Source organism: Amblyraja radiata, chromosome 27 (assembly GCF_010909765.2).
Source record: "Amblyraja radiata isolate CabotCenter1 chromosome 27, sAmbRad1.1.pri, whole genome shotgun sequence".
Lineage (NCBI taxonomy): Eukaryota > Metazoa > Chordata > Chondrichthyes > Rajiformes > Rajidae > Amblyraja > Amblyraja radiata.
Genome location: NC_045982.1, coordinates 5284680 through 5310858, shown reverse-complemented (window position 1 = coordinate 5310858; position 26179 = coordinate 5284680). Strand labels below are relative to the sequence as shown.

Below are 26179 nucleotides of genomic sequence, written 5' to 3'. Positions count from 1 at the left end.
GCCTCTCTCAGTTTTGTGATGTCGCTAAGAATGATGTTAAGAAACATTTACACAGGTACATGGGTAGGACAGGTTTAGAGGGGTATGGGCCAAATGCAAGCAGGTGGGACTAGTGTAGGTGGGGCATGTTGGTGGGTGTGGGCAAGTTGGGACGAAGGGGACTGCTTCCACGCTGTATGACTGCAAGACTATGACAAAGCACTTTACTGCAATGAAGTTCAGTTTTTGTAATACAGCTACTGTTGTGATACAGTGCAGGCTAACCAGCAGACGGGGAAAGAAAAGGCATGTTTGTCTAACCTACATTCAAAAAAATTATTGTCACGGTTGCTGATGGGACTGATGGGTGTTTTCACGATTTTCCGGTTCTTGGGCAGTGTCCCTGCATTTGCAAGTCATTTTCATTTTGTCTAAGCTGTGCTCTGACAGAATGCTATAACTGCCTGGGTCACCTAGGTACAAACCTCTCTGCATATTCTGAAGCATGATTATGATTCGAAGGCATTACTAACTTACCCTCCCCCACCATTATTCTCCACAGTGTTCACAATCTTGCTTTTAATTGGATCAACATTAATCCAATCCTAACCAATGTTGCAGTAAGGTAAGCTGTTGACATCAATATCAGGACCAGAGATCTCTTCATTTCAATCCCACTGGAAAATCAACTTTCGTTTTGAAAGCAACTGTTGCAAAAGCCATTGCCATGGTGATTTGAGGGAAGAATTGCAAACGATTGTTGTCAATTGAGAGAAAGGAGCAACTGTTCATGTGAACTGAAGGCCCTGGTCAGAGAAAATCTATGCTGCACAGGACTCACTGAGCCAACGCAAACATGGTCGATGAAAATCCATCTGAACTCGGAGCACTTAATGAGAATTGCTCAAACACAATCCCACTGCAACCCAGAATTAAACCGGACGCCACTGACAACCCTGCATCGTTCCACTCTGGGTGTTTGGGAAACAGGTAAAACCTGCTTTTCTCCTCTTGTTATGATCTGGGTGCACTCTCGGGTTGGACGGAGGGAGCGGATACTATAACAGCTTTCAAAATGGGGATGGGATAGATATGTTTTAAAAAAAGGGTTAAAAACAAATACAGGCCTATTCTGAAATGGGATAGCCTGGATAATCCTTGTAACGAAGGAGCACATTGGACTGAATTGCATTCTGAGCTACACCAGTCTAATCTGTGGAATTCTCTGCCACAGAAGGTAGTTGAGGCCAGTTCATTGGCTATATTTAAGAGGGAGTTAGATGTGGCCCTTGTGGCTAAAGGGATCAGGGGGTATGGAGAGAAGGCAGGGATGGGATACTGAGTTGGATGATCAGCCATGATCATATCGAATGGCGGTGCAGGCTCGAAGGGCCGAATGGCCTACTCCTGCACCTATTTTCTATGTTTCTATGTTTCTCTGACTCTGTGTGGGAAGGAACTGCAGATGCTGGTTTACACCGAAGATAGACACAAAATGCTGGAGTAACTCAGCAGACTAAGCAGTATCTCAGGAGAGAAGGAATGGGTCACCTGTTCCTTCTCTCCGGAGACGCTGCCTGTCCCACTGAGTTACTCCAGTATTTAGTGTCCATATTCCGTGATTATCTTTGGCTGCGCTAAAGATGCTGATGGATGGTGAGCTTCTTGTAAGCGATAGTTCTTCACCAGGGAGTTGAAACACACAATGTGGAACTGGAACATTAACTCCCCATCTCCGATGATTTGAAATAGCGGAGCTCAAAAGCGGCTTTGAAATATTCTAGCCTTAGGTGTGATAGTGCATTAATTGATGAATTGGTGGATGATCAGTTTGCTCTTTTATTTACGTGAATGTTTATTTTCCAAGTCGTTATTAAATTGTCCATAAAAATGGATGCCGACCAGAACCGGCTTGAGAACTATTCTTCTCTTCAGGTCAATTACATCCTAAAGTGTTGAAAATTGCCATGTAGGCCAGAACTAGTGGGAAGCCTAAATGACAGTCCATGTTTGTAGGGCATGGAAGAGAAAGACTGGATAAAATATTCTATTACACCCAGGCTATTGTCATTGGCAGAATTTCCATGATAAATGATGTTGATTTACAAGTTTCGTGTTTTTTAAATAATTGTCCTAAATTTGTCACGGAGCAATTTGACCAGCTCCAAAGAGCCATTTACTTACCCCATGGGTTGGGAGATGAGGATTTGGAATGGGATGGCTCATCAGGAACAAAAGGCAAGGGAAGATTGTGAGAAGCATCAGATCAGATGACCCCCTATGGTAGTGTTGTGAATGCTTTATTAGGAAGTTGTTCATTGAAGAAGGGGTCAGAAGGACTCGCTGCGGTTGGCAATATACAAAGCATAACTTCTCAACTGGAATATGTGCCATAGAGATCTGGACATATTTCCGGTGATCTACAGAGTTGCTAGGAGCATACCTATTTGCTGACTAGGCCTCTCAGTTATTAAGGCTATTAAGTAACTGGCCCATTATTTTTTTTTAAAGTGAGGCAGAAAGATGAAAAGGATAGACTCAGTAAGTACAGGGCACTCCTTGAAAGTCTTCAGAGCCCTTTGTCATAATTATGTTGAGGTGACAAACATGGCTGAAAAGAACGACTTTTTTAAATGCAAAACAATGCCGTAGCGACAAGCTGGGGTTTGATATTGAATATTTGCATCGCAGCTGGGAGCAACTGGTTCTCCATTCAGTGCAAACACTAGCTTAGGCTGCACACCTCATAGCGATAGAGTCATCCAGTATGTAACAGGCCCTTTGGCCCCATTTGCCCGTGTCAGCCAGGATGCTCATCTAAGCTTGTTCCCATTTGCTCACATTTGCTAACCTTTTCCAACCTGTACATCAGTTCAAATGTCTCTTAACTGGGGTTATTGTATCTGCCTCGACCACTTCCAGCTCATTCCATATACCCACCACCTTCTGTGTGGAGAAGGTTTTCACTCAGGATACTATCACATCTTTCCCTCTCACCTTAAACCTATGCCATCTCGTTCTTGCTAAAGACTGTGTGCATTTGCCCTATCTACGCCCCGCATGATTCTAAACACCTCTATAAGATCACCACTCCAGTCTCCTATGCTCCAACGAATAAAGTCCCAATCAGCCCAACCTCTCCCTAGAGCACACTTGCCCATCATTTTCTTTCCCACCTCTCTCCTTCACTACTTATTGCCTTAATTAAGAAATAGCTTTACCCACTGCTAAACCACTCTGGCATGTTGAATGAACAGCGTTCCACATGCCAGCCTGAATACTGACTTGTGAGAAGATTATTCAACCAAGGAAGGCACGTGTACTCGTTTGACAAGGTAGCAATCGGGAACAGACACCCCGCTTGAGTCTTACCCTCCCAAGGTCGAGCTAGTATCTCAGCCTCTGGCAGAAATCAGCCAACTTTGCAGAGGTGATGTGCAATTTGGCCTTTTCTGGGCTGCACAATATAATACCTCTGTCGATCATCTCGTTGCACAGAGACCTTGTGTCCATGCCAAGGGTGTCTGCAGAGAGTAGTGCGTTCGGCCGAATGCACTATGGGAACTACACTCGCCCCCCCTGCAGGAACTATATACATCAGAAGGTGCAACTCCAGAGCCAACAAGATCATGGGGGACCCCTTCCACCCCAGCAACGGACTGTTCCAGCTGCTATGGTCAGGCAAACGCCTCCGTTGCCATGCTGGGAAAACGGAGAGGATGAGAAGGAGTTTCTTCCCACAGGGCATTAGGACTGTAAACTCCTATCTCACCAGGGACTAACTTTACTGAACCACTCTACTGTTGTGCGATGTCTTTTTAAAATTCCTCCCACAAATATGTAATATGTGAATATGTGATTCTGTTCCATTCTGGATTGTAGTTTTTGCACAAAGTCCGCGAGCATTGCCACTTTCCATTTCACTGCACATCTCGTATGTGTATGTGAAGAATAAACCTGACTTGACTCGACTTGAAGTGATCTTAAGTTGATTCTGGGACTTCAGAAAGGCAGCAAAGGCTGTCGATGTGGTTAAAAAGGAACTGCAGATGCTGTAAAATCGAAGGTAGACAAAAGTGCTGGGGAAACTCAGAGGGTGCAGCAGCATCTATGGAGCGAAGGAAATAGGCAACGTTTCGGGCCGAAACCCTGAAGGGTTTCGGCCCGAAACGTTACCTATTTCCTTCCTGAAGGGTTCGCCTGCTTTGGCTCTTCCAACGTGTAGCTCCCTTCGTCCTTTTTCTTCATCCGGTAGATCAGCAGCATGACCAGGAAGGCAGCGAACAGGGCTCCGACCACTCCCCCAACGATGACCGCTGAGCGGGAGGAAGAAGAGTTCAACTGTTAGTAGCACCAGCAGCGAGCGAGCAATTAAGACCATGATCAACCTTCCCCACCACAGCCCAGCCTGTGGATTTCCTTTCCTTCAGGAAGGAAATAGGTAACGTTTCGGGCCGAAACCCTCAGGGTTTCGGCCCGAAACGTTGCCTATTTCCTTCGCTCCATAGATGCTGCTGCACCCGCTGAGTTTCTCAGCATTTTTGTCTGCCTGTTGATATGGTAGTGGGTGGTGGAAGATGACAAGAGGCTTTAGGGATTGACAAGAGAGCTCCAAATGTACAGTGCGAGAGGCTGTTGCAGAATTTCAATGAAGATGCAGAGTACGAAGGCAGGAAAAGGGTTAGACGGGGATACCTGCTGTTTACTTGGAAACAGAGGGACAATAAGAGAAGTCAAGGGAGGTGATTTTTACATCATGTGCATTGTTGCCAACCAACACTGTTTACACATCATGGAACCACAACCTGGTTCTCAACGGCAACTAAAGAACCATCAGCACAGCCGGTAAAATTGCACTGCTTTGTTTGCATGTAACAAGATTACGATGGCTGTCATGATAGAAACATAGAAACATAGACAATAGGTGCAGGAGTAGGCCGTTCGGCCCTTCGAGCCTGCACCGCCATTCGATATGATCATGGCTGATTATCTAACTCAGTATCCCATCCCTGCCTTCTCTCCATACCCCCTGATCCCTTTAGCCACAAGGGCCGCATCTAACTCCCTCTTAAATATAGCCAATGAACTGGCCTCAACTACCTTCTGTGGCGGAGAATTCCACAGATTCACCACTCTCTGTGTGAAAAATGATTTTCTCATCTCGGTGATAAAAGTCTTCCCTCTTATCCTTAAACTGTGACCCCTAGTTCTGGACTTCCCCAACATCGGGAATAATCTTCCTGCATCTAGCCTGCCCAACCCCTTAAGAATTTTGTAAGTTTCTATGAGATCCCCCCTCAATCTTCTGAATTCTAGCGAGTACAAGCCGAGTCTATGATCAAAGATTATAGAGCAGAGCAAGATAGACCACTCCTCTAAAATCCAATGGGCTGACGTGTAGTACGTAACAGAACGTCACGGCCGCTGTTTGTTTATGCCAAACGCCACATCTTTGGTAGCGGGGAGGGGGACGGACTCCACAGTTATACAATCTGCTCTTACATCAGGTCACAGGGAAAAGCAAAGATACTAGAGGCTCCTCTAGTATCTTTGGGGGAAGAGGACGTTTCCTCCACTCCTGAGTTGATCCAAGACTGATTCTCGGTCGGACCCCCCCGATACCAGATGAAGGCGGCCAGCGGGAGAGCCTCAAGCGTCTGCCCGAGGGAGGCAGCGGGCAATGCTCCTCTAGTATCTTTGGTGTAATCCGTTCCAAAGGTTGAACCGCTCTATCATCTTTGGTGTAATCAGTGTTGTAGGGAACAGTGTTTTATATATAACCCATCACTTCACATATATAGTTAATATTATTGTAAATTTTATTAATATTATTGAAAAAATTGCAGCTCACTAAAATGGCGTCATGTCATACCCATGTCATACTACGCTTTTTTCGCAGAGTGGCGCATCTTGCGCTGCTCTATAATCTTTGGTCATGATTACACAAGTAGGCATTGCTGATCTCTTTGCTTAGGTAGGTGCCCATTGTAACAAATTCAGTATGAAGAAGAGACCCGACTGTTCATAAGTTCTAGGAGCAGAAGAAAGCCAGTGGGTCCATCAAGCCTACTCCGCCATTCAATCACGGCTGATCTATTCAACCCCATTCTCCTGCCCTCGCCCCATAACACTTGACACCCACACAAATCAAGAATCTGTCAATCTCTGCCTGAGATCCATTGACTTGGCCACCACAGCCGTCTGTGGCAATGAATTCCACAGATTCACCACCCTGTGACTAAAGAAATTCCTTCTCATCACCTTTCTAAATGTATATCCCTTTATTCTGAGGCTGCTGCCTCTGGTCCTAGGCTTCCCCTACTAGTGGAAACAACCTCTCCACATTCACTCTATCCAGGCTTATCCATGTTCTCCAGAGATGCTGCCTGACCCCTTGAGCTACTCCATCCAGCACTGTGTTTGTTCTCTTTGGTAAACCAGCAAAAACAATGATCATCATCAAATATTTCCTTTTCTTTAATTTGAAAGCCTTGGATGCTGAAACATTCAGAAGGTAGATCAAAATGTTGGAGAAACTCAGCGGGTGAGGCAGCATTTATGGAGCGAAGGAAAAGGTAACATTTCGGGTCGAGACCCTTCTTCAGAATGTTCATTTGGCATTTCTCTTTCCACTAATGTAATCAATAAAACAATAATACTCAGGTCTGGAGAAGGGTCTCGACCCGAAATGTCACCCATTCCTTCTCTCCAGAGATGCTGCCTTTCCTGCTGAGTTACTCCAGGATTTAGTGCCTATAAACAACAGTATTCTTTGGTCAAATTGTATTCTTCTCTGCCCTTTATTCCATTTATTAATTTCCCTTGGAGCATCTCCCCTCCTGCAATTTACAAGGACTTTGTTTCAGCTACAAACACAGACATAAAAACATTTGACAAAGTATTTCATTACCCACCTGTCACCATCACCACACCTTGGTTTGAATATTATTTGCATTTATTCAAGCCTAATCCATGATACCTGAGTTCTTCTTCCAGAAAGAAGATGTGCTACATCACTGGGATCCTTCTGATTATCATTGTTATTATTAGTGTTGGAGTAATTGTGCATCAGGCCTGGACATGTGATGCCTGTGAAATTCATAAGAACACTGCTATCGCCTCAGATGCAGCTCCTTGCTCTCAAATTGGCAGGTAAGCCGCTATATTATTTTAATGTAACATCGGAAATGTATCTATAATATGCTGAAATCCTTGAGTTGCTAAGAGCCCTGTCCCACTGTACGAGTTCATTCAAGTTTGCCCTGAATCGAACTCGGAGATTTACGGTAATGGCCGCTCGTAAGTACTCGGGGCTCTCGTGGACATTTTTCAACATGTTGAAAAATATTCACGAGTCTTCCAGAGCTTACCTGCCTTTAGCGAATCTTCCCGAGTACCTGCCGTTAGCGTTACGAGCCGCTAAGAGACATCCCCGAGCTCCGACGTACCCGCTACGTTCATTCTACGTGCTTACCACGAGTTTGATATTTTTTTTAACTCGGGAGAACTCTTGAATGAACTCGTACATTGGGACAGGGCCATTATAATGCCACACTCTGCCATAGTAATCTCTTGTGTGTGCCCTTGATTTAGTTAAGTTACACATAATCATAATCAGAGTCATACAGTACGATAAAAGGCCCTTTGGCCCAACACGTCCCTTCCAACCTAGATGTCCCATCTATGCTAGTCTCATTTGGTCCCAATCCCTCTAAATCTTTCCTGTCCATATACCTGTCCAAGTGTTTTGTTATCGGTGTTATAGTATCTGCCTCAACTGCCTCCTCTGGCAGCTTATTCCATATGGGCACCATTCATAAACTCACCGCCCTCTTGCTAAGTGTTAAATGTGGGTGTGCTTAGGTTGTCTTTGATTTCAGCAAATTAATCATGACATGTGAATTACTTAAGTCCTGGTTAATAAACTGTGTTTGAATAATCGAAGTTGACATATCCATGCCCCATCAGCTTCCTAATGCTCGATGACTCATCCAGAACTACATCTTGACACAGACACCACATCGTGGCCAATTAGCAACTTTACTACCTGTGAATTCACTCTTGTGATCCAATACCAACTGCATTGAGTAAATGTCAGTCCAAGTTGTCATCTCCAGAGGATTCTACATGTTTTTAAAGAAGTTTTAAAATGTCCATGCAGGACCTCCACTCCTAAGAGACCTGCCGCAAACTTCTAGTTGGTGACCCGTTGTGTTTGAGCCCTGAAAATGGAAAACAACTTGGCAAGTACACAGTGATGTATTTGCAAGTTTGGATGGTAGATACAAAATGCTGGAGAAACTCAGTGGGTGAGGCAGCATCTATGGAGAGAAGGAACGGGCGACGTTTCGGGTCGAGACCCTTCTTCAGACTGCTGGATTAAGACGTGGTCGTAGAGACGTAGGGAAGGAGGAGACAGAAAGGGGGAGCAGTGAGAGAGGATGTTGCTAAACTCGTCGGAGAGAGGGGGAGAACTTCTTCAAAGTAGGCATACCTTGAGGAGATTTCACTGTGGAGTGGACGAAATGTTTAAGAAAGAACCGCAGATGCTGGTAAAATCGAAGGTAGATACAGAATGTTGGAGAAACTCAGCGGGTGAGGCAGCATGTTTGGATGGTGTTCCCAAGTTTGGATGGTATTCCCAAGTTTGGATGGTGTTCCCAAGTTTGGATGGTGTTCCCAAGTTTGGATGGTATTCCCAAGCACATGTTGTTCTTCCAGATGGTAGATGTGTCATGTTTGGATGTGCCGTGGAAGACTAATTACCAAGTAGCTGCAATGCATCTTGAAAATGCCGCACACCGGACTCATGTTGCATTGGTCGTAGATGGGATGTTCCTTCTCAACATGAGCCTCTTCCCACCTTGCATTATCTAATCTTGTCTGCGTAGATTCAATGGGCCAAATGGTCTTCTTCTATGTCAGAAAGACGTGAATACCATGTGATCCAAAAATGTCCCCACGTCCTTGGATTCTGTTTCTCTCCTGCTATTGTCCAAGTTCCCTGTCCGTGGATCGAGTTAAGAGATGGGGTTTTTTTTTCATTCCTGGCCTTTGTCCAACAGTGTGCCCATCAAAAATGTCCTTGCCTGTGTCCATCTATTGCCAGCCACATTCTATCCTGCCCCTTTTCTCTTCCAGCTTTCTTTCCCACTTCCCTTTCAATCATTCTGACGGAGGGTCCAGACTTGAACCTTCACCTATCCATGCTGTCCAAAGATGCTGCTTGACCCACTGAGTTACTCCAGCACTTTGTGCCTTTCTTAAGAGTGAGAAAAATATGTATCTTTTGAAATCTGCCAGGTTTTTAAGGCCAAAAGGAATATGTTTCAGTCAAAGCTCAGCTTAACTAGGTCAGGTTATTTGTATCAAGCATCATCTGGTGGCTAGTCACAAAATGCTGGAGTAACTCAGCGGGACAGGCAGCATCTCTGGAGAGAAGGAATGGGTGACGTTTCGGGTCAAGACCCTTCTTCAGACAGTGGATAGCTAGTTCCTCATTCGAACCACTTTCAATTACTTGTCCCATCTACATTGTTCGTCGTTTTGCAAATTCTGACCGTCCTGTTCCAATATTAATTCTGTAACCCACAACACCGCTGACTTAATTTACTTTCAAATGCCTCCACTAATTTTGCACTTGTAACCTCCATGCAAATGTTAATGTACTTGCTGGCAGATCACTAGGGGTATCTACCCTCAAGGTGACCTGGAACAAAACTCTCCAGATACCACGTTGTAGTCAACCCTGGTCTTAAAATCTGATCTAGAATATACGAGATGAGGGCATTTGAGCAAACCGATGCTGTCTTATGCTAATGTTAAATTTACAACATAACGGAATCCTAACTCTTTACATAATCCCAAATTTTGGGGAGGGTGGGTGCTCCATTTTTATTGCATCAATAAAAATGCAGCCATGTACAGTATGTCCTGTCAATGCTGTAATAATTACATCCCATATTAGCGCTAGGACAATGATTTGCACAATTTAACGAGGTTTCCATAGGAACAAGAATAGCCATGTAAAAGGTTCCCTTGGGAAAATGGTGGCAAGTGGGAAATGTGTAATAATTGCTCTTCCAACATGGAGGCTGCTTTTGTCCAAGTTCCCTGCCTGTGAACCAAGTTAAGTGTGAGAGGTTTTTTTTTCATTCTTGGCCTTTGTCCAACAAACTGCCTATAAAACACGACCTCACCTGTGTTCACCAATTGCCGGCCATGCTCTATCCTGACCCTCCTCTCTTCCAGCTTTCTTTCCCGCTCCCCTTCCAATCAGTCTTGAGAAGGGTCCCATCTCAGAATGTCACCCATCCATGTTCTCCAGAGGTGCTGCCTGACCCACCCAGTTACTTCAGCAAGTGAGAAAAATGTCTTTTGAAATCTGCCAGTTTGGTAAGACCAAAATGAATAGCTTGGAAACAGGCCCTTCGGCCCACTGAGTCCATGCCGACCAGTGATCACCCATACACTAGTTCTATCCTACACACACACTAGGGACAATTTACAATCTTTACCAAAGCCAATTAACCTACAAACCTGTAGGACTTTGGAGTGTGGGAGGAAACCGGGGCACCTGTAGAAAACCCACGCGGTCACAGGGAGAACGTACAAACTCCGTACGGACCGCACCCATAGTCAGGATCAAACCTGGGTCTCTGGCGCTGTAAGGCAGCAGCTCCACCCGCTGCGCCACCGTGCTGCCCTAGATGTCCAGGAAGAAAATAATTCTACGGCAGTAGGAGAGAAATACGAGGGGTGGGATTAATTGGATAGATCTTTGAAGCAATATTGAGCCAAATGTTCTGCGTTTCTGTGTGGTTTCAGGGACATCATGAAGAGGAACGGCTCAGTGGTTGATTCTGCCATCGCGGCGTTGCTCTGCATCGGTCTGATGAATCCCCACAGTATGGGCATCGGAGGGGGCCTGATCCTCACCGTCTACAGTGCATCAACAGGTCCACTTCCTCATCATTCAGCCAGTCCTTGTAGTATATTCTTTCCATGCTCTCTTTTCAACTGAAATTTGAAACAGGCTGCTCGTGGATTTTTTTTGATAAAGTTCAATTACAAAGTGTGCAAACATTTCTGGTGTAAAATTTTATTTAGTTTCGAGATATAGCGCAGAAACGGGCCCTTCGGCACACTGAATCCGAAACAACCAGCGATCCCCGCACACTAAATGTATCCTACACACACTAGGGACAATTTACACATACACAAAACCAATTAACCTACATACCTGTACATCTTTGGAGTGTGGTAGGAAACCGAAGACCTCAGACAAACTCCGAACAGGCAGCCTTCCCTTCCCTCCCGTACCACCCCCTCCGCGGGCACTTTCCGTTGCAACCGCAAGAAATGCAACACCTGTCCCTTTACCTCCCCCCTCGACTCCATTCAAGGACCCAAGCAGTCGTACCAGGTGCGACAGAGGTTCACCTGTATCTCCTCCAACCTCATCTACTGCATCCGCTGCTCTAGATGTCAGCTGATCTACATCGGTGAGACTAAGCGGAGGTTGGGCGATCGTTTCGCCGAACACCTCCGCTCGGTCCGCAAGAACCTACCTGACCTCCCGGTGGCTCAGCACTTCAACTCCCCCTCCCATTCCCAATCCGACCTCTCTGTCCTGGGTCTCCTCCATTGCCAGAGTGAGCAACACCGGAAATTGGAGGAACAGCACCTCATATTCCGCTTGGGGAGCCTGCATCCGGCAGGCGTGAACATTGAATTCTCCCAATTTTGTTAGCCCTTGCTGTCTCCTCCCCTTCCTTATCCCTCGAGCTGTCTCCTCCCAGCCCTCGGGCTCCTCCTCCTCCCTTTTTCCTTCCTTCTCCCCGCCACCCCCTATCAGTCTGAAGAAGGGTTTCGGCCCGAAACGTTACCTATTTCCTTCGCTCCATAGATGCTGCTGCACCCGCTGAGTTTCTCCAGCATCTTTGTGTACCTTCGATTTTCCAGCATCTGCAGTTCCTTCTTGAGCACCCGTAGTCGGGATCGAACCCGGGTCTAAGGCTGCAACTCTACCGCTGCGCCAACATGGCTGCACTGTGGCAGTGTAAGGTGCTGAAAGGAATGAGCAATTCCTGGGTTCTTGTTTGACAGTTCAGGGTGGCAGGTTGCGATACCCTTAACTACCTTGTCACCCCATCTGACTGGCAACTCTGATGTGACCGAGTCCCGCAGGGCTTCATTAGAGTCATCTTAATTTTGAAGATCAGATTCCGGAGAGGGGCATGAACACAAAATAAAAGCTGACATTGTGATTTTTTTTGGTGGGGTGCATTAATCTGTACAGTCAGGAAGAAAGGAAATTCAGTCTAATTCTGGATATCCCATGATCTGCCCATCAATGAGATTTTATGCTGAAAGTGACATTGTAAATGGTGACAACCCTCACTCTCTGCTGTGGAGAGTGCCCAGCGAAGAGTCAAGTAATTGGGAAAATACTACAGAAATGATTAATAAATGACAAAACTCCTCCCCAAGTGATCAAATTCAACTTGTGTTAATTTAATGTTTTCTGTAGGTGAGGTGGGAATTATTAATTCAAGAGAAGTGGCTCCAGAGAATGAAATTCCCAACAGCCTGGAGACAGGTAACCATCGGATCCAAAACTGAGACTGCCAAACTATCGTTATTTTGGTGATTTACATAATGAGCATGCTATGAACTGCAATGGAGCTTACTACTGTGTTGAATTGTAATGTTGTTAAAAATATGAAGAGTTGGCTCTCTCTTCCACTATTATGTAAAGTATGAGGGAAGATATCTTCACTAGTCTTCTATCTCCTTTGATTAAAGCCCTATCCCACGGTACGAGTTCATTCCAAGAGCTCTCCCGAGTTTGCCCTGATTCGAACTCGGAGATTTACGGTAATGGCTGCTCGTCGGTACTCGGGGCTCAAGTGGGCATTTTTCATCATGTTGAAAAATCTTCACAAGTCTTCCCGTGCTTACCTGCCGTTAGCGTTAAGAGCCGCTAAGAGACGTCCCCGAGCTCCGACGTACCCGCTGTGTTCATTCTCCGTGCTTACCACGAGTTTGATTTCTTTTAAACTCGGGAGAGCTCTTGGAATGAACTCGTACCGTGGGACAGGGCTTTTACTATTGGAGACACGAGGGCCTACAGATTCTGAAATCTTGAATAAACTGCTGACGGAACTCAGTGGGTCTGAAGCCATATAGCTGTACAACACTAAAACCAGCTCTTCACCTCATCTTGCCCATGTCGATCAAGTTGGCATTTTGGATGAGTTCCATTTGCTTGCATTTGGTCCAGATCCCTCTAAACCCTTCCTACAGTATATATATCTGTCCTAAAGCCTTTTAAAAGTCTGAAGAAGAGTCCTAATCCAAAACGTCATTTGTGCATATCCCTCCATAGATGCTGCCTGAATCACTGAGCTCCTAATACCAGTTTTCTTTTACTATTGATCATGCACTCCAAAGGCTAACTGCTCTACAGGTTCTGTTCATGGGAGGAAATGATAAATGCACCAAACTCCATTCATTCAGCATCCTGTATAGTGGTGGCCAATGTCCATTTCAAATAAATCAACCATAGCAACAGAGCAGCACGATTAGCACTTAGGCCCTCGGGCCTTTTCTGCAGACAGGATGCCCAGGGCTGAGATACATTAATGTCGCCCCTCGTACTACTTTCGCTATTAAAAATCAAGCACGACATTCTAGATCTAGAGGGGATCGAGAACCAGAGGATATTGGTTTAAGGTAAATTAATATAGGATTAATATAGGATATAGATTTGAGTATAGGAGCAGGGAGGTTCTACTGCAGTTGTACAGGGTCTTGGTGAGACCACACCTGGAGTATTGCGTACAGTTTTGGTCTCCAAATCTGAGGAAGGACATTATTGCCATAGAAGGAGTGCAGAGAAGGTTCACCAGACTGATTCCTGGGATGTCAGGACTGTCTTATGAAGAAAGACTGGATAGACTTGGTTTATACTCTCTAGAATTTAGGAGATTGAGAGGGGATCTTATAGAAACTTACAAAATTCTTAAGGGGTTGGACAGGCTAGATGCAGGAAGATTGCTCCCGATGTTGGGGAAGTCCAGGACAAGGGGTCACGGCTTAAGGATAAGGGGGAAATGCTTTAAAACCGAGATGAGAAGAACTTTTTTCACACAGAGAGTGGTGAATCTCTGGAACTCCCTGCCACTGAGGGTAGTCGAGGCCAGTTCATTGGCTATATTTAAGAGGGAGTTAGATGTGGCCCTTGTGGCTAAGGGGATCAGAGGGTATGGAGAGAAGGCAGGTACGGGATACTGAGTTGGATGATCAGCCATGATCATATTGAATGGCGGTGCAGGCTCGAAGGGCCGAATGGCCTACTCCTGCACCTAATTTCTATGTTTCTATGTTTCTATGTAAGGTGAGAGGGGAAAGATTTAGTTGGAGCCTGAGATGCAACTTCTTCACACAGAGGGTGGTGGGTGTATGGAACGAACAGCCAGAGGACATAGTTGAGACAGGTACTATATTAACATTTAAAAGACATTTGGACAGGTACATGGATAGGAAAGGTTTAGAGGGATATGGGCCAAATGTATGGCAGGTGGGACTACTGTAGATAGGGCATCCTGGTTGGCATGGGCAAGTTGGGCCAAAGGGCCTGTTTCCATGCTGAATGACTCTATATCTAACTACCCATTATTGATGATAAAGGTGTGCTATATCAACACTCAACACCTGAGCCAGTGAGAAACACAGTGGTGTGTTTGGATTCTCCCACAATATATATATTTTTTGTTGGGAGGCACTGATTGAACCTGGAAGTGGACATGTAAACTAATTGCTCAGTATTAAGGCCAAGAGGCCAAGAGAGAGTGTGAAACAAATGTTTAGACTGATTATGGTTTGTGGCCCAAACTTCTCCACAATAGAAGATCAGTTTAGTGTCAGTTCAGTTTATTGTCACGTGTACCGTGGTACAGCGAAAATCTTTTGTTGTATGCTAACCGGTCAGCGGAAAGTCAATACATGATTACATGTAGATGAGGGCAGCAAGAGAATACCAGCTCGAACATCCTTCCTCATTGGACACTATCCAGACTTGGATATAAACCACCATTCTTTCATCGGGATGGCGGGACTGTCATATGCTGAGAGAATGGAGCGGCTGGGCTTGTACACTCTGGAGTTTAGAAGGATGAGAGGTTATCTTATTGAAACATATAAGATTATTAGGGGTTTGGACACGCTAGAGGCAGGAAACATGTTCCCGATGTTGGGGGAGTCCAGAACCAGGGGCCACAGTTTAAAAATAAGGGGTAAGCCATTTAGAACGGAGATGAGGAAAAACTTTTTCAAACAGAGAGTTGTGAGTCTGTGGAATTCTCTGCCTAAGAGGGCTGTGGAGGCCGGTTCTCTGGATACTTTCAAGAGAGAGCTAGAGAGGGCTCTTAAAGATAGCGGAGTCAGGGGATTTGGGGAGAAGGCAGGAACGGGGTACTGATTGGATTATCATTCATGATAACTTTGAATGGCAGTGCTGGCTCGAAGGGCCGAATGGCCTACTCCTGCACCTATTACCTATTGTTGCTGAACAACAACAAAAAAATCCTGGAATCCTGAACTCTCGCACAACCACACTGTGGGAGTGTCACCGCAGGACTGAATGCAACAGTTTCGGATGATGGCATGCCAGAATTTCCTGCACAATGACGGAGAATGTGCAGGAAATTCCTGTTGGAGTTTGTAAAATGTGTGCAGGATAGTTTTTTGCAACAATACATAGAAGTACCTACTAGAGAAGGGGCGGTACTGGACCTCCTGTTAGGAAATGAGATGGGTCAGGTGGCAGAGGTATGCGTTGGGGAACAGTTCGGGTCCAGTGATCACAATACCATTAGTTTCAATATAATTATGGAGAGGGACAAAACTGGACCTAGGGTTGAGATTTTTGATTGGAGAAAGGCTAACTTTGAGGAGATGCGAAAGGATTTAAAAGGAGTAAATTGGGACAGTTTGTTTTATGGGAAAGATGTGGAAGAGAAATGAAGTACATTTAAAGGTGACATTTTAAGAGTACAGAATCTTTATGTCCCTGTTCGGTTGAAAGGAAATCGTAAAAATTGTAAAGAGCCATGGTTTTCAAGGGAAATTGGACACTTGGTTCGGAAAAAGAGGGAGATCTACAATAGTTATAGGCAGCATGGAGTAAATGAGGTGCTTGAGGAGTATAAAGAATGTAAAAAGAATCTTAAGAAAGAAATTAGAAAAGCTAAAAGAAGATATGAGGTTGCTTTGGCAAGTAAGGTAAAAGTAAATCCAAAGGGTTTCTACCGCTATATTAATAGCAAAAGGATAACGAGGGATAAAATTGGTCCATTAGAGAGTCAGAGTGGCCAACTATCTGCAGAGCCAAAAGAGATGGGGGAGATATTGAACAGTTTCTTTTCTTCGGTATTCACCAAGGAGAAGGATATTGAATTATGTGAGGTAAGGGAAACAAGTAGAGTAGCTATGGAAACTATGAGGATCAAAGAAGAGGAAGTACTGACACTTTTGAGAAATATAAAAGTGGATAAGTCTCCAGGTCCGGACAGGATATTCCCTAGGACATTGAGGGAAGTTAGTGTAGAAATAGCAGGGGCTATGGCAGAAATATTTCAAATGTCATTAGAAACGGGAATAGTGCCGGAGGATTGGCGTACTGCGCATGTTGTTCCATTGTTTAAAAAGGGGTCTAAGAGTAAACCTAGCAATTATAGACCTGTTAGTTTGACGTCAGTGGTGGGCAAATTAATGGAAAGAATACTTAGAGATAATATATATAAGCATCTGGATAAACCGGGTCTGATTAGGAACAGTCAACATGGATTTGTGCCTGGAAGGTCATGTTTAACTAATCTTCTTGAATTTTTTGAAGATGTTACTCGGGAAATTGATGAGGGTAAAGCAGTGGATGTTGTGTATATGGACTTCAGTAAGGCCTTTGACAAGGTTCCTCATGGAAGGTTGGTTAAGAAGGTTCAATGGTTGGGTATTAATGGTGGAGTAGCAAGATGGATTCAACAGTGGCTGAATGGGAGATGCCAGAGAGTAATGGTGGATGGTTGTTTGTCAGGTTGGAGGCCAGTGACGAGTGGGGTGCCACAGAGATCTGTGTTGGGTCCACTGTTGTTTGTCATGTACATCAATGATCTGGACAATGGTGTGGTAAATTGGATTAGTAAGTATGCAGATGATACTAAGATTGGTGGGGTTGCGGGTAATGAAGTAGAGTTTCAAAGTCTACAGAGAGATTTATGCCAGTTGGAAGAGTGGGCTGAAAGATGGCAGATGGAGTTTAATGCTGATAAGTGTGAGGTGCTACATCTTGGCAGGACAAATCAAAATAGGACGTACATGGTAAATGGTAGGGAATTGAAGAATGTAGGTGAACAGAGGGATCTGGGAATAACTGTGTACAGTTCCCTGAAAGTGGAATCTCATGTAGATAGGGTGGTAAAGAAAGCTTTTGGTGTGCTGGCCTTTATAAATCAGAGCATTGAGTATAGAAGTTGGGATGTAATGTTAAAATTGTACAAGGCATTGGTGAGGCCAATTCTGGAGTATGGTGTACAATTTTGGTCGCCTAATTATAGGAAGGATGTCAACAAAATAGAGAGAGTACAGAGGAGATTTACTAGAATGTTGCCTGGGTTTCAGCAACTAAGTTACAGAGAAAGGTTGAACAAGTTAGGGCTTTATTCTTTGGAGCGCAGAAGGTTAAGGGGGGACTTGATAGAGGTTTTTAAAATGATGAGAGGGATAGACAGAGTTGACGTGGAAAAGCTTTTCCCACTGAGAGTAGGGAAGATTCAAACAAGGGGACATGACTTGAGAATTAAGGGACTGAAGTTTAGGGGTAACATGAGGGGGAACTTCTTTACTCAGAGAGTGGTAGCTGTGTGGAATGAGCTTCCAGTGAAGGTGGTGGAGGCAGGTTCGTTTTTATCATTTAAAAATAAATTGGATAGTTATATGGATGGGAAAGGAATGGAGGGTTATGGTCTGAGTGCAGGTATATGGGACTAGGGGAGATTATGTGTTCGGCACGGACTAGAAGGGTCGAGATGGCCTGTTTCCGTGCTGTAATTGTTATATGGTTATATGGTTAGAATGAACATTGGCCTTAGCAAAGACACTCACATCCTGTAAATGAGTTAAAACAACTCCCATGAAGGTGTCTAACCTTCCAAAGATTAGTGTACAGGAGAATGTGGAATTCATCAGACTGCGACCCAAGGTACCAAACGTTCGTGGAAACAATAAATAAGTAAACAAACCAAACTATGTAAAAACAGCCTGAGTGTCATTTCTCTCAAATAGAAAGCCAGGATGTTTCATCTTCATTAATTCTCAATATATTAAAGTGACACTTGAAATATGGTAACTTACTACTTCAGTGGACATCATCCATCATCATGAGCTCCGACTATTGAGGCCTTAGAATATCTTCTCTCTTTATGTAACTTTCTAAGCTTTAGTTCCAAAACGCTCTCCAAAGACACACAGGGTTGTTGGCCAATTGGCTTGGTATAATTGTAAATTGTCCCTGGTGTGTGTAGGTTCATGTTTGTTTACGGGGCTCGCTGGCCAGCGCCAACTCGGTGGGCCGAAGGGCCTGTTACCGCGTTGTACCTCTAAACTAATCTAAACCCTTTTGAGGGTAGACACAAAACGCTGGAGTAACTCAGCAGGACAGGCAGCATCTCTGGAGAGAAGGAATGGGTGACGTTTCGGGTCGAGACACTTCTTAACCTTTTGAAGCTGTCTTGAAATTGTAGAAGAAAGTCATACAGCCTCTCATTCCTCAGTCAACTCTCCGGAAAATGAACAGAGATCAGAATGCAATGGTGACCAAATGTTCATGATTCAGAGACATTTACGCATAGATAAATGGCTATGGAACGAGCATGTTATTTAGTTTAGGAGGGATATGGGGCATCTGTAGGCAAATGAGATTATGGAGGGACCGTGCTGCACTCTTCTATGTTCTTTGATCCCAATCCAATTACAGAAGAGGATGACTGGAAAGATGAGGCCAGTTAGATATAGAAAGCCGGAGTAACTCAGCGGGTCAGGCAGCATCTCTGGAGAAAAGGAATAGGTGACGTTTCGGGCCGAGAGCCTACTTCAGACGGAGAATCGGGGAAATGGGAACGAGAGATATAGACGGTACTTAGGACAAATGAATGGAAGATATGCAGAAAGCCACGATAATCAAGTAAACGTGGAGCCCACAATGGTCCATTGTTGGCTGTGGGATAGGCGATAACGAGTTAATACAAATAGTGGAGCCCAACAAGATGACAGTATAACCAGTATGATGACTAGGGTTGGGGAGGGACAGAGAGAGGGAACGCAAGGGTTACTTGAAGTTAGAGATATCAATATTCACACTGCTGGGTTGCAAGCTGCCCAAGCGAAATATGAGCTGCTGTTCCTCCTACTCATCTGAGTCCAGTTATTCATTTGTAGGTCAATGCTTGCTCCTTATAGCTAGTCGAGTCTGTCTCACAGACCTTTCTAGTGTGTAAGAAAGAACTGCAGATGCTGGAAAAATCGAAGGTAGACAAAAATGCTGGAGAAACTCAGCGGGTGAGGCAGCATCTATGGAGCAAAGGAATAGGTGACGTTTCGGGTCTGAAGAAGGGTCTCGACCCGAAACGTCACCTATTCCTTCGCTCCATAGATGCTGCCTCACCCGCTGAGTTTCTCCAGCATTTTTGTCTGCTTTCCAGTGTGTAATGTTTTGAATGCTGCAGTTTTGACCTTAAACCCAGGTATTTCTTTAATGGTTTCCCCGTATTTGCAGGTGGGCCGTCGATTGGAGTTCCAGGCGAAATCAGAGGATATGCTCTTGCACATCAACGACATGGCCGGCTACCATGGAAGCAATTGTTTGAGCCTTCCATTGAATTCGCAAGGAAAGGTTTTCCGGTGGGTAAGAGCCTAGCTGTCGCACTTGAAGCAAACAAACTCCAAATAGAAGAGAGTTCGTCGCTATGGTGAGAGCCAGGTCCTATATGTTTGCAAATAGTTCACTGACTTATCTAATGGCTGATGGAGAACAGAATCCAGAAAGTAGTCGAATGTTTAGTTTACTTTAGTTTAGAGATACAGTGTGGAGACAGGCCCTTCAGCCCACCGAGTCCATGCTGACCATCAATCATTCATGCCCTAGTTCTCTATGTTATCCCACTTTTGCATCCTGCACACTCGGGGCAATTTACAGAAGCCAATTAGCCTACAAACCTGCACGTCTAGGGACAATTCATAATTTACCATAATTTAATTAACCTACAGACCGGTACGTCTTTGGAGTGTGGGAGGAAACCGGGGCACCTGGAGACAACCCACGTGGTCACTGGGAGAACGTACAAACTCCACACAAACAACGGGCGGCAAGGTGGCGCAGCGGTAGAGTGGCTGCCTTACAGCGCCGGAGGCCCAGGTACGCTCCTGAGTAGGGGTGCTGATTGTAAGGAGTTTGTACGCGTTCCCCCGTGACTGCGTGGGTTTTTCCTGGGTGCTCCGGTTTCCTCCCACACTCAAAACTACGTGCAGGTTTGCAGGTTAATTGGGGTCAGTAAGAATTGTAAATTGTCCCTAGTGTGTAGGATAGTGATAGTGTATGGGGATCGCTGATCAGCGTGAACTCGGTGGGCCAAAGGGCCTGTGTCCGCGTTGTATCTCTAAACTAAACTAAACCATGGTCAGGATCGAACCTCGGTCTCTCGCGCTGAGGCAACAGTTCTACCGCTGTGCCATCGTGGCACCCATGTTTATCCTGGCATGAGGGCTACACCAATAAATATATAACCATATACAACCATATAACAATTACAGCACGGAAACAGGCCAACTCGGCCCTTCTAGTCCGTGCCGAACACTTATTCTCCCCTAGTCCCATCTACCTGCACTCAGACCATAACCCTCCATTCCTTTCCCGTCCATATACCTATCCAATTTATTTTTAAATGATAAAATCGAACCTGCCTCCACCACCTCCACTGGAAGCTCATTCCACACAGCTACCACTCTCTGAGTAAAGAAGTTCCCCCTCATGTTACCCCTAAACTTCTGTCCCTTAATTCTCAAGTCATGTCCTCTTGTTTGAATCTTCCCTACTCTCAGTGGGAAAAGCTTATCCACGCCAACTCTGTCTATCCCTCTCATCATTTTAAAGACCTCTATCAAGTCCCCTCTTAACCTTCTGCGCTCCAAAGAATAAAGACCTAACTTGTTCAACCTTTCTCTGTAACTTAGTTGCTGAAACCCAGGCAACATTCTAGTAAATCTCCTCTGTACTCTCTCTATTTTGTTGACATCCTTCCTATAATTAGGCGACCAAAATTGTACACCATACTCCAGAATTGGCCTCACCAATGCCTTGTACAATTTTAACATTACATCCCAACTTCTATACTCAATGCTCTGATTTATAAAGGCCAGCACACCAAAAGCTTTCTTGGTCCATGGTCAGGATCGAACCCCGGTCTCTCGCGCTGAGGCAACAATTCTACCGCTGTGTCATCGTGCCGCCCATGTATATCTTGGCATGAGGGCTACACCAATAACTGCTCAATTTGAGCAAGGGGAAGTAGGATGGATGAGGGATCAAGAATAGCTTGCTGGATTCTGGAGCTGGTGTGATGGGGGGGAAGGGAAGCCATTGTACAAATTGCACGATTCATATCAAACTGAATCTAAGTAGCTAGCTTTTAACTTTTCAGTTGATTACTGCAAATCTATCTGGCCCAGATTTTGACCACTACTTCCGCCACTACGAATCATCTCATGATGTAGTTTCTACCGGACCCAATTAGGAAAATTAAAGCAATGTATTGTGCAAGCCAGCGGCAGCTATTCATTCATAATGTTAACGATATATGTAGGAAGGAGCTGCAGATGCTGGTTTACACTGAAGATAGACACAAAATGCTGGAGTAACTCAGCAGGTCAGGCAGCATCTCTGGAGAAAAGAAACAGGTGATGTTTCAGGTTGAAACCTTTCTTCAGACCCGTACAGTATCTTATACTCATGCAGTATAACAGTATATTATACATCAAGATATTTTTGCCGTTATTTAAAGTATTTCTCTACAAAAGGAGAAATAGAATTTCATTAGCGGCAGCACATGGCCATTCTTCTATACCTGCGATGCCTTTGTTATCACGGACAACTATTCTCTATTCAGTGGTTATGGGGAGAAGGCAGGAGAATGGGGTTAGGAGGGAGAGATAGATCAGCCGTGATTGAATGGCGTAGACTTGATGGGCCGAATGGCCTAATTCTACTCCAATCACTTATGACATTATGACCATGATATCAATGATCATGAACAGGTGACAGAAGGAATAACTGATGGTAAATACCAGGATATTGTTTCAGGAAATTGGTGGAATTAATTTAATTTTTTTTGTGTGATTTAGTTTCCACGGCCAATTTATTTTAATACACATTGAGCGGTGGGTGGCTGGAAAACAACACTGCCAGGCGGTGGAGGCAGATGCAAGAGTTGCAATGGGACAGGCACATGGATGTGCGGGAAATAGGGGGGATATGGATTACACGCGGGCAGAGATGAGTTTAACTTGGCATCATGTTCGGTGCAGACATTGTGGGTCGAAGCGCCTGTTCCTGCGCTGTACTGTTCCATATTCTAGGCTTCGATATTTTAGAAAACAAAAAGAAATCACACGTGCAGATTTTGCTGGTGTCATTGCCAGGTTGCATTTAACTTTTAAAGTAAAAATGCTAAAAAATTCACATCAGTTGGAAGTCAATGTGTTGACATGACCAAACAAAGTGCTCAGTGCTTCTTCTTCTCGTGTTTGAGGCAGCAGAGGTCTGCAGCAGGGTGATGCCATCCGGTTCGACATCTGTAAAAAGGGCGCATGCTCCGGGTTGGCGCCCAGCTGCAACGCTGCTGCTGTCTCTGTTTGTTGTCGTTCACTTGACCGAGGTCAGTTGACAGGGCTCACCACAGGGAGGTCGACAACATGAGCCCCCTGTTCAGTGCTACCAACCAGGCATGAATTTCAATGCAACCAATTCAATTTTTATGAAAGCTTCTCAATAGAAAACGTACATGGATATATTCACCAATGCTGTGCTCCCAGCATGGAGCCTCATTAAAATTAACCTTAGCCTTTACCGAATTCTTACAACAATAGTATGGTGCAACACAAATTTAAATTTAAATCCGATGCTGGGTTGGGTGAGGCAGGCAGGGGGGGACAAGGGGCAAGGTATATCTCCACTTTTCTTTTTTCTCTTTTTTCTATCCCTATATCTTTCTGCTGCACTGCTTTGATAGTTTAGGGGATTTTCTTTTCTTCTTCAATCTATTTTTGCACTTTCCACTTCTTACCTTTCTTGTTTTCTCTTTCTTTTCTTTTTTCATTTTCATAATTTAGGTTATAAGGTTAAAAATGAAGCTGTACAATAATTGTATCATTTTAGATGCCGAATGTTTTATCTCTGTACAATTGCTTCTAATTAAAAAAAATTAAAAAAATTTAAAGAAAAAGAAATTAACCTTAGGCCGGAGAATCTGTAATACGATGCAGTTTGTTTACCCATTTTTCTATCCATGCATGCATTCCCACTGGAAATATATGGGAAGATAGACACAAAATGCTGGAGTAACACATTTCTGGAAGCATCTCTGGAAAGAAGGAATGGGTGACTTTTCAGGTCGAGCCCTTTCTATGGGAACCAGAGATGCTCTGGAGATGGGGTCAGGAGGTGCTGGTCGGGTCAGGCAGCATCTGCAGAGAGAGAAATATTCTTTCCTCAGCTCATCCACTGGGCGTGTGGAATTGATGAATTTGCCTTATTGCTGACCATGAGGGGAAAAATAATAATCATAAAAAATCTTTTATTTTCACAGTGATGTGTTCTGTAAGAAAAACAGCAACAGGATTTTGAATGAAAATGACCTAATATATTTTCCACAATTAGCGAATACACTACAAAAGATAGCAGATGAAGGGCCAGACACATTTTATGATGGACCCATTGCTGAGGATATTGTTCAGTCTGTAAGCCAGTCAGGTATGTACTCTCACCATCTGAATATAAATAGCCAATCCACTAAATTCAAAGTTTGAATGTCTCCAGTCCTTATGTTTTAATTGTGTTTCAGTTTTAATTACATAGAAGTGCAGCGTGGGTTCACGAGATTGATCCCTGGGATGGCGGGACTGTCATATGAGGAAAGATTGAAAAGACTAGGCTTGTATTCACTGGAGTTTAGAAGGATGAGGGGTAAATCTTATAGAAACATCTAAAATTATAAAAGGACTGGACAAGCTTGATGCAGGAAAAATGTTCCCAATGTTGGGCGAGTCCAGAACCAGGGGCCGCAGTCTTAGAATAAAGGGGAGGTAATTTAAGACTGAGGTGAGAAAAAACTTTTTCACCCAGAGAGTTGTGAATTTATGAAATTCCCTGCCACAGAGGGCAGTGGCCAGGCCACTGGATGGATTTAAGAGAGAGTTAGATAGAGTTCTAGGGGCTACTGGAGTTAAGGGATATGGGGAGAAGGCAGGCACGGGTTATTGATAGGGGACGATCAGCCATGATCACAATGAATGGCGGTGCTGGCTCGAAGGGCCGAATGGTCTCCTCCTGTACCTATTTTCTATGTTTAATACCTTCTGAATCTATTACTTAGTATGCCGTGGTGCTCTGTGCAAAATCCTCCTAGAAATGTTATGTAGTAACAATACTAGCTGTACAAACCAAAAATAATAATCAAAAGTAGAACTTGGTCAAGTTCACTTTTCTATTATTTGTTCTTGGGGAAGGTGTGGGGGGGGAGGGGGGGGGTTAAAGGGAGTATGGGGAAACAAACAGCAGGATGAACTCAGCGGGTCTGAAGAAGGTTCTCAACCCAAAACATCATACGTACAACAGATTGGGTCTCGTCCCGAAACGTCACCCATTCCTTCTCTCCAGAGATGCTGCCAGTCCCGCTGTGTAACTAACTCTTTAACTGTAAGTCACCTTTGCTGACTTCTGAAAAATATCCAAACCTCAAGATTTCCAAACCTGTTTCGGCAAAGTTCTTCGTCTTTTCCTTTGATCTAAAACTACCTTGATTGCTTCAGGCGCACGACTTATCCTGCTGGGATTTGACTTCAAAAAGATCATTATTTATTTGTAAATGACTCATTAGTTATTTAAAAGTTCATCATGGCGTGATTGATGTTTTCCTTGTTTAATGTACTTCCGCATCTCTGGTGCCATTGTGTTTTGTTTCGTTCAGACTTAAGAATTTGAGTCTTATTAAGAATAAGGATCCCGACCTAAAACGCCACCTCTCCATGTTCTCCAGAGATGCTGCCTGACCCGCTGAGTTACTCCTGCACTTTGGGTCCTTTTAAGAACTTAAGAATTACCTTTCATTGTTCATGAGACATGGATGTTCCTGGCAATGCGGGCATAGATTGTTCCACTCCCTTCCCCTCTCAACCCTCTCCTGAGCTCAAGAGGCAATCAAGAGTCAATGGTGGATGTAGAGGTACAAACTAACCAGATCAATAATGATGGTAGATTTTCATTTGTGAAGGGCATTATTGAACCAGATGGGTTTTTTTCTTCTGATTCTGTGGTCATCAAGAAAGAGAATAACTTCTTTTGAAATTTAAATTCCAGCAACTTCACTCCAAACGTGGTTCACAAGTTGTAAAGGATGTTCTGATACCCTGAGCCCATGACAAGCACTATATAAATGCAGGCCTTTATATATGCTTTCTCTTCTCTCCATTCTGCAAGATGGTGTGGCAAACAATTCTTCTTTGTTCGCCTAAGGGACCCGAAATGTCACCCATTCCTTCTCTCCAGAGATGCTGCCTGTCCCGCTGAGTTACTCCACCATTCAGTCTCCATCTTCGGTTTAAACCAGCATCTGCAGTTCCTTCCTCCACATTCTTTATCCTGTAATCTATTCTCTCCTGCCAACAATCATGCTCAGGGTATTTTTGTTCTTGGCAATCCAATTATAACCTTCCAGTCAGCACATCTTATGGGAAAAGGGAGCAGAGCACGTGCAAACTCCACACAGGCACCGTCGAAGATGAGAATCCAACCTGGGTCATTGGGTCAGCAAAGTAGCAGCACTACTTGCCGCACCTCCACAGGAGAGAAGGGATCGGCAGAAAGATGTCG

At 44.4% G+C, this 26179-nt stretch overlaps 1 protein-coding gene across 5 annotated transcripts in view; it reads left to right on the top strand.

Annotated features, from left to right (window-relative positions):
* The first annotated feature begins 574 nt into the window (after positions 1–574).
* LOC116988349 (glutathione hydrolase 1 proenzyme-like) overlaps positions 575–26179 on the top strand; it is a 43218-nt gene continuing 17613 nt past the window's right edge. For 2 of the 5 annotated variants that reach the window (XM_033044973.1, XM_033044974.1), the window contains exons 1-6: positions 575–969; positions 6976–7131; positions 10807–10937; positions 12512–12580; positions 19814–20006; positions 23898–24061. In XM_033044973.1, the coding sequence (XP_032900864.1) occupies positions 836–969; positions 6976–7131; positions 10807–10937; positions 12512–12580; positions 19814–20006; positions 23898–24061 (847 nt within the window). In that variant the 5' untranslated portion in view covers positions 575–835. Of the gene's footprint in view, positions 970–6943; positions 7132–10806; positions 10938–12511; positions 12581–19813; positions 20007–23897; positions 24062–26179 lie in introns of all 5 variants that reach the window. The other 3 variants (XM_033044976.1, XM_033044977.1, XM_033044978.1) reach the window with 3 other exon arrangements.